Source organism: Pediculus humanus, genomic scaffold (assembly GCF_000006295.1).
Source record: "Pediculus humanus corporis 1103172107819 genomic scaffold, whole genome shotgun sequence".
Lineage (NCBI taxonomy): Eukaryota > Metazoa > Arthropoda > Insecta > Psocodea > Pediculidae > Pediculus > Pediculus humanus.
This window is the reverse complement of record NW_002987407.1, coordinates 54,747-63,823: the sequence shown is the minus strand read 5'-3', so window position 1 is coordinate 63,823 and position 9,077 is coordinate 54,747. Positions and strand designations below refer to the sequence as shown.

General features: G+C 26.3%; 1 protein-coding gene across 1 annotated transcript; it reads right to left on the bottom strand.

The window, feature by feature from the left end:
• Nucleotides 1–718: 718 nt before the first annotated feature.
• Phum_PHUM373530 (calmodulin-A) lies at nt 719–4,153 on the bottom strand (the record flags this gene model as incomplete). Its single annotated transcript, XM_002428235.1, has 4 exons — nt 719–738; nt 1,028–1,270; nt 3,899–4,073; nt 4,133–4,153. The coding sequence occupies 4 exons, from the start codon at nt 4,151–4,153 to the stop codon at nt 719–721; spliced, it is 459 nt and encodes a 152-aa protein (XP_002428280.1).
• Nucleotides 4,154–9,077: the final 4,924 nt, after the last annotated feature.

Below are 9,077 nucleotides of genomic sequence, written 5' to 3'. Positions count from 1 at the left end.
CTATTTCCGTTATATTCTTACACTTTGAATGCTTCGAATTTTTTTTTTTTTTTTTTTTGTGCAAAATCTAAAAGAGTTAATTAATAATAATAATAATAATGCCTGCAATTTTAAATACGATCGCAGTCGACGCATGAATAATAATAATAATAATAATAATAATTACATGGCTTCATATAAAAAAAAAAAAATCAAAATTCGAAAATTTCCCATTGCTGACAGTTTTATCATTTGCGCGTGCGCAAAAAAAATAAAATCTCATTCATTTCAAGCCTTTTTCCTTCCAAATTTTCTCAATTTCAAACAAAAAATAAATAAATAAATAAATTGAAATAATAATAATAATAAGCAAAAAAGGTAACAACAAACAACAACAACAACTCGATCAAAAAAAAAAATTTTATAAAGCGTTAAAACGTTCATAAATGAATGAAAGTGTCAAATTTTTTAGTTGCAAGAGTAAAATAAAAGAAAATCACGTTCCTTCTTTTTTTTTTAAATAAATAAATAAATAAATAAATAATTGCAAAAATAAATAAATAAATAAATTTTTTTTCTAATTAATGACGTTTCTATCCCCTCCTTCCCCGATTTCCGAAAAAACTTCAAATCCTTTTCTCCCCGAAATATTTTTTTTTTTTGTTTTAAAACCAAAAAGAAAATTATAAATTTATTTTCCTCATCTCCCTCCCTCGCCCCCGTCCCGTCCCCCCCCCTCTCACAAGTTTTCCACAAATTCTAGAGAAAATATATAAAAATTGATTAAGTCTCGATCCCGAAATGTTTATCTCAAGCAAAGGAGCCAAAAAAAAAAAAAAAAAAACGTGACTAAGATTAAGAATAAAAAACATCTCCCCATCTCATAATTGATAAAAAACAATAAGAGAGAGAGAGAGAGAGAGAGAGAAAAACGACGTCGAGTAGACTTTATAGCATAGAAAAAAAAAAAAAAAAAAAAAAAAAAAGAGGAAACCCAAGAGAAAAGTGCGTGTTTGTGAGTGCGTGCGTGGGCGTGAGTACCACATACCTTCGTAATTCACTTGTCCATCTCCGTCGATATCAGCCTCTCGAATCATTTCATCCACTTCTTCGTCTGTTAATTTTTCACCCAGGTTCGTCATGACGTGCCTTAGCTCGGCTGCCGATATAAAACCATTACCATCCTTATCGAAAACTCTGAATGCTTCTCTAATTTCTTCTTCGCTGTCTGTATCCTTCATTTTTCTAGCCATCATGGTGAGGAACTCGGGAAAATCGATGGTACCATTACCTGTCAAAAAATTAATTTATTATTATTATTATTATTATTAATGGCGGATTTTTAAAAGTCTTTCAAATAAAAATAAATAAATAAAAACAGTATAAATTACAGTAAATCAAATTCGATGTGTCAACTCAGTGTAATGTTTTTGTTGTTTTGTTTTGTTTTTAAAGTGCCAAATCAAAATATTTTTAACCCATAAAAAAAAAAAAAAAATTTTAAACAATAACTAATAAAAAAAAAAATTTTTTTTTTTTTTCTTTGCGAACGTGTCACAACCTGGCCAAATTTTAACGCCCAACAATTTTTATAAGTCGTCGTCGTCTTCTTCTTACCCTCCCTTCCCCCCCCCCGAAAAAAAAAATATTAAACTAAAAAACTTTCATGTATAAATTCTTTTTATTTTTTTAACAGTAAAATGGCATCATGGCGAAAAACCAGAAAAATTCGCAACAAAAAAGCAAAAACTTTTAATAAAAGTTGTCGAACAAGTTCGTCTATAAGAGTTAACATGTTTTGCCTTCGAGGAATCATCTTTCTAGAGAAAAAATTTAAAAAATTCGAACAAAAACAAACCAGAAAATAATAATAATGATAATAATAATGGGAAAATGATTATTTTAGTCCAAATATAAATTAAATAATAAATATTTAAAAAAAAAAAAATTATTAATCAATCGTTTAACCAAATTTGAAAGTAAAAAAAAAAAAAAAAAAAAAAAAAAAAAAAAAAAAAAAAAATTGTTTGATTTTTTTTTTTTTTTTTGGCAAAGTAGTAGTAACTGGTGTCGAGGTCATGAATTTATTTTTCTTTTTTTTTATGTGGAACAAATTTTTATTTTCTAGAAAAAGAAGGAAAGAAGGAAAGAAGAAAAAGAAAGAAAAAGAAAAGCGTGAATCATGATTTCATATGTAAAAATTGTAATTCCCATGTAAATTTTATTTTATTTTTTTTTTACGAATAAATTACACACATTTCAACGAATTACGTTACATGTTGATTTTGATTAATCACTCTTTACTATCACTATCTCTCTCTCTCTCTCTCTCTCTTTCTTTTTAAATTCTTTCCGCTACTACCCTGAATAAATCCTTTCAAGTTAAATGAGAGAAGAAAAAAAATCAATTTCATAACAAACCGTTTATAATTTAATAATTAATTGGTGTATTTGATTGAAAGGATCAAAAGGATCAAAATGTGTCACAACATTTCATTCATGATTTTGAACTGTTCAATTAACCCCAAAGTCTTAAATAATCGTACTACTACTACTACTACTCTCCATTTTGTTTTTGTCATCCTACTCTTGACGGTTTATTTCTTACTTTTGTCTGCGATTTGCATCCCCTACGATCTTCCCCTATTTTATTTGTACGGTTTGCTTCAGATCAAAATAACAATGGCAACTTAAATACATTAATTACGAAATTATAGTCAATATTTACTTTGTCACTCCCCACAATATTGTTGGTATTGTCGCCCCCCAAAGTTGCCTTCCCTGACAGAATGGGAACCAAAAAATGTAAAGCATTGTTTCACCCATTCAATTCTTTAAGGAAAGAAGGAAGGAAGGAAGAAAGGAAGGAAAGGAAAGTTCAGAACGGAAATAGAAATTTTCTTTTCTTTTTTATAGGGAGGAGCACCTTTTATCTTGATATAAAGAAAAACACTGAAAAAAAAATTAGTTTCATGTTGTTGATTCATCATCGAATTCATGCCATTTCTCTTAACGATGGAGGAGGGAAGGAATATGGGGGGAAAAGGGGGGAAGAAAAATTAACTTTTTGCGTGACTACCCCCTAACTTATTGGTAAACATTGAAACTCTTCGCCGCCGCGCATTTCTTTCTCATCATAACTTTTATTTTATTTTCACCCCTTTATATATTTATTTTATAATAAAGATTAGATTTGCCAAAAAAAAAGAAAAAGAAAAACCTCAACGACCTGAAACAATAACAAATTAATCAAGTACATTTTTCCTCCCCTCCCCTCCCCTCCCTTTCCCTCAAAATATTATATTAAATAAATCATTTTCATTATTTAACACCGATGGAAAACAACAACAACAACAACACTTTGAAAACATAAACCTGAACACACAATTGTTTTGAGAAAAAAAAACGTGTTTTAAATAGTTAACAGCGACGACAACAGTACAAGGTTGAGGTCGTTATTATTATGTCTAATACTAAAATCAATTTTTTTTTTGCTTTTATTAATGCGATTGTAAAACTAAAGCTTTAAGTTAAAAGTTAAAAAAATTTTTTTTAAAAATATTTGAAATATTTAGTTATTGCGACAATACCCGGCGTTTAATATAATCAAACAATTTTCGATTGAGTAATTCGATACAAAAAAAAAAAAATTAGAAAATTAAGGTGACTTTTCCCTCCTCCCCCCTCCCTCTCCACTACTCCCCCTCTAACGTTCCTGTGACGAAAACCTTGGCAAAATTAAACCGACCGCAAAAACCTTAGAATAAAATTATAAAATTACATGAATGATTCATGGGCATCTCGTAGCAGAAAAATTAAAAAAAAAAAAAATTAAAATAACAACTAAAAATACGTACGTAACCGCACGGCCATAATTAAAACAATTTATATAAATGGTAATTATTATGATACGACTCACCATCTGCATCCACTTCATTAATCATATCTTGTAATTCTGCTTCTGTGGGATTCTGACCGAGTGATCTCATAACCGTACCCAATTCCTTAGTTGTTATGGTACCATCGCCATCTTTGTCGAATAAGGAAAATGCTTCCTTGAATTCGGCAATTTGTTCTTCGGTCAACTGATCAGCCTGAAAACAAAAACAAAAACATAATGTATATATTTTTTAAACGCCACTAAATATCGAACTCGCAAAAAAAAAGAAACCATTTTGTTTTTTTTTTTTTTTGGGGGTTCGTTAAACAGTCAAATTTAAAATGTTTTTTTTTCTTTTTTTTTTTTTCAATTTGCGTGTGTAAGTGTTCTCAATATAAACTACTTTAATATTCATTTTTTCATTTTTTTTTAAATAACTTCTAATGAGCTATTTTAACGAACATGAAATAATAAAATGACAAAAAAACTTTTTTTTGTAATGTTTTTAAATTGGAACCCTACAACAAAATTGAATATTAATTTTTTTTTCTTTTTTTTTTTTACTTTTAATAATAAAAAAAAGTACAAAAGTTTTTAATAAAAAACCATTATAATTTTTTTTTTTTTTCCTTTTTAATTACAAAAAAATTATAATGATGACGTTATGGTATTAAAACATAAAATAAAGCTTTAAAGTAGAATTAACACCGCAAAAACTTTGGGTTTTGAGGTCATGGCAACTAACCAAAAGGCTTCTATCTATACGATAAGCTCATAAACTATTTACAATAAAAACAGTTTAACAAAAAAACAAAAGTTTAAATATTCCTTTTTTTTTTTTTTAAGGTTAAAACGAAACCTTATAATAAGTATTAAAAATATAAAAAAAATTTTTTTTTAAAATTTTAAATAACTTGGAAAAAATATACCGACAAAAAAGGAAAAATACAAAGTTCAAATAAATAAGCATTTAAATAAAAATAAAATATATATGCCATAACATTAAAATTATGATGGGGTGAGTGGGGGGAAGGGGGGGGGAATTTGCACGTTACTTATTAAATCGATCACAATTTCAATTACATTAAAAACAAAACTTTTTTTTTAAAACGCAAATAAGTGCAAGAACGAATTGTAATTTTTTTGATAAAAGCCACCATTTTTTTTTTTTTTTTTTTTTTTTGAAATTAATTTTGACTTGTTTATTCAAAAGTAAATTTTCCTGGCCTTAAAAAAAAAAAAAACAAAAGGCCATCATCATACACACACACACATATATATGTATGTATGTATGCATGTATGCATATAATTACAATTTGTTTCATTATCAACTGCCACGTTGCACACAAAAATTTGATTTGATTATTATTACAAACCGAGTCAAACCTGTATTTTTTTTTTTTTTTATTTCAAGATATCATTGTCACTATTATTATCATCATCATTATTTCTTTGTTTTTACAAATTGTATCAAGGTGAATTTTTAATAACTGCAATATCAAATGAGACAAAAACAAATTTTTTTTATAACTATTTACTCGAGTAAGAAGAAGAAGAAGAAGACAAAGAGGAGAAAAAAATAAAATAATAATTAATTTTTACATCGATATTAATTTGCTCATCAATTTTATTTTCCTTTCAGTGGTAATGTTCACCTTAAGCAATGTTTATTATCTTATGGGTCAAAGTTATGAAGAACCACATAAAACATGGCCCTGAGCTTGAATGAAGTGGGGAGGGAGAGGGAAATGGGGGGGACAAAGACATTAAAAAATTAATATTAAATATATATATAATTAAAAGCATGTTTTAAACAATTTGAAAGTACACAAGGTATTATTGACAACAACAACAACAACAACAACAAAAAAGTAATAATCGTTTTTAAAACAATGCTTTAGGCTGTGAATGTAAATCAGTTCGAAAAATTCGAATAGTTATAAAAAATAAAGTCAATCAAAAAAATCATGCAAAATTATAGTTTTTGTTTAAAAAAAAAAATTTTCAATTTGCTAATTGCCCCACAACCATGATGGGTTCTCAGAAAAAAAATAAATAAATAAATAAATTAATGCCAATTTTTTTTTTTTTTTTTTTCCCAATCAATCACGAATTATCTTGTAGTCGAACTAATTTTTTTTTTTCCATTAAATTTTTTTCACAATCAACTTGACCTAAAATTCAAATAATGAAATAACACATAATAATAATAATAATAATAATGATGATGATGATAAATTAAAATCTTCAAAATAAAGTAGCAAAATATAAAAATCAATATTAAAAAGAATAAAAAAAAAATTATAATTTAATTACTTTTTGACAATGACATCTTTTTAAAAAAGAAACTTTTTTTTATAACAAAAGAAAAAACAGCAAAATTATTATTATTATTATTATTATTTTTTTTTTTTAGCTGTATTTCAATTAAAATTGGTTGAATTCGATGAGACAAATGCTTGTTATATACACATTATTAAAATGGTTCATAATAATGTAAGTAGTTTACTCGTTGGTAATAATCGATTTACTCGAATGGTGTTAAAGTATTCGAAAAATATTTCACATATTGCTCCCAATTCTTATAAGGGAAAAGACATTAAATTGCTTTAACATCACATTGAAACACATTAATATAATTAGCATGACTATATTAACACAAAAAAAATTTTCTTTTTTTTTTTTTACACCATTGGCCAATACAACCGTGGCAATGACAATAAAATAAATATTCGAACAGTGTTGAAAACTCCCAATCAATATTTTTAATAAAAATCACAAGCCCTATATTATATATATATATATATTATTAAAATTAATCTGTTATCAAGAATTTAAACAAATCCCTAAATGATTATTAGGAAAAACTATCATGAAAGAAGGTTAAAAAAGAAAGAGAGAAAAAAGAATTATCAGATAATATTATTTGTCAGACTTTACAAAAAAAGAGATAAATTGGCTAAATGTAAAAAAAAAAAGAGGAGGAAAATAGTAAATACGTTCAAATGAAAAAAAAAAAAAAAAAAAAAAGCGATAATACGAATCGATATTCTTAGAATATTTATAAATTTAGAATTTTTATGTGTGTAAATTTTAGTTTAGTCATAACCTCTTCGAAGTGTGGCCATTTTTAATTGTGGCCCTACTGATTCATAGGCTCGATTCTACATCATTTACATCTACACCTGATTATAAGTATTCGTTAAGTCGACCTTATTGTTGAATTTTAACATTATCCTTATATTAAAAGTAATTCCACCATTTGTACAAATAACTTATTTAAAAAGAAAAATTTAACAATTTTTTTAAAAAACACTTGTTTCACTCCGTTTTTATGAGCACACTTGACACTTAAAAAGGGGAGGGGTCATACCGGCCAGAAAAAAAAAAAGGAAAAAAAAAAAGAAAAAACCATCCGAAAATATAATAGTTTCCAAAAACTAAAACATTTTTATTATCGAAACTAGAATATAATTTGTTGGCAGTAAACCGCTAACCGAATTTCGTTATCCGTGTTCAAAAAATAATCATTTTAAATAATCGATATTTCTCTTTACCATACGCACACACGGATAACGAACAATTTTGTTAGGAGAGAGAAAAAATTAATAAAGAGAAAGATATATAAAATAACCGAAAAAAAAAACTAAAATTTGTAATAATTGAAAATAATAATAATTATATATATATATATATATAATAAAATAAAATATTTGAAAAAAAATTTCCCTTACCATCGCAGATTCGTTTCGGTAATAACGTCCTAAATAACCTTATAATAAAAAAACACCGAATCCTTTCGACGTAAATGCCGAACTGAGCTGTTCTAAACTGCAGTCTTATGTATTCATCCGCAAAGTTTCAAATTTAATTTTAATTATATATAAAAAAATGATTAAATAAAATAATTGAAAATTAATTTTAAAAAATTTAAAATGATTTTTTCAAAATTATTTTTATAAAATAAAAATTTTTATTATGTTAATTTCAAAATCAAAATTTGGATTACATTTCGTATGCGCAAGTATACTGACTTTATAGGTGCTGGGTGCGGTCTTGTTTACTTCGCTTCCTTGTCGGCTTCTCTATCTTGTACGGCTTATTGTGATTGGCTGCGACGCACCTGCAATGCGTCATTGTGGCCCGGCCGTCTTGTTCGACTCACGCTGTGCTGATTTTCATTTTATGTATCTTTACATATAAATAAAAAAAAAAAAATTTTTTTTTTTTTTTTTTTTTTTTTTTTCTGTAGGTTTTAGGCTTTTAGACGACCAAACAATTTTCATAAAAAAAAAAAAAAACGAAAGGAATCAAAATCTATATTATTAAAACTCCTTACATCAATAATAAAATATTATTTATTTATGTATATATTTTTAATAATAATAATAAAAACCCCCATGTATATATATTTCGCAATTTGATGCAAATGGCCATACATTCATTATTTGGATAAAATTAAAAAATCATGGAGAATATTATTAAAATATAAATATTAATTTATAATATATTTATATTTTCAATATAAATAAAGTGAAAAAAAATATATTTATTTGTTTACTTTTGAGCATTGCAGTATTTTTTAGGAGTTTAAACCGGGCTTTTATCAAAATAGTCATCGTACGCGCATGCCTCCATATTTAAAAATGTATTTCCTATGTTTAACTTATGCAAAAGACTCCTTAAGCGTTTTTTCATATATATATATATATTGTAAAAATTCTGCTTCCACGTGCTAACTGTTATTTTCTTTATGTAATAATAACAACGTTTAAAAAAGCTCGTGTGTGGTGGTGGTGGTGCTGCTGCTGGTGCTGTTGCTGCTGCAGTATTTTACTCCTTATTCGTTTACCCGGACAAATAATCATATATACCCTCTTAAATATTCAAACGTTTTACTTTATCGAAATTAAATTCCATTTTTTTATTATTTATTTATTTATTTATTATTCTCTCCCGTTGTTTGTTTTAATATTAAAAAACAAAACAAAACAAATTCATGCCATTGCGTGTACGTTGCTTTATACCATGTAATTTATTAAAATAAAATAATAATAATAAATATATATATATATATAAAGTATTTACTCATTCATTAGACACACTTAAGTTTAAATATTTAACTATTATTATTATTATTATTATCCACCATTAAACACGACAAGGCTACTTGTCGGAGTTTTTTTTAAGTATTTATCCGAGGTTTCTACCCGATTCC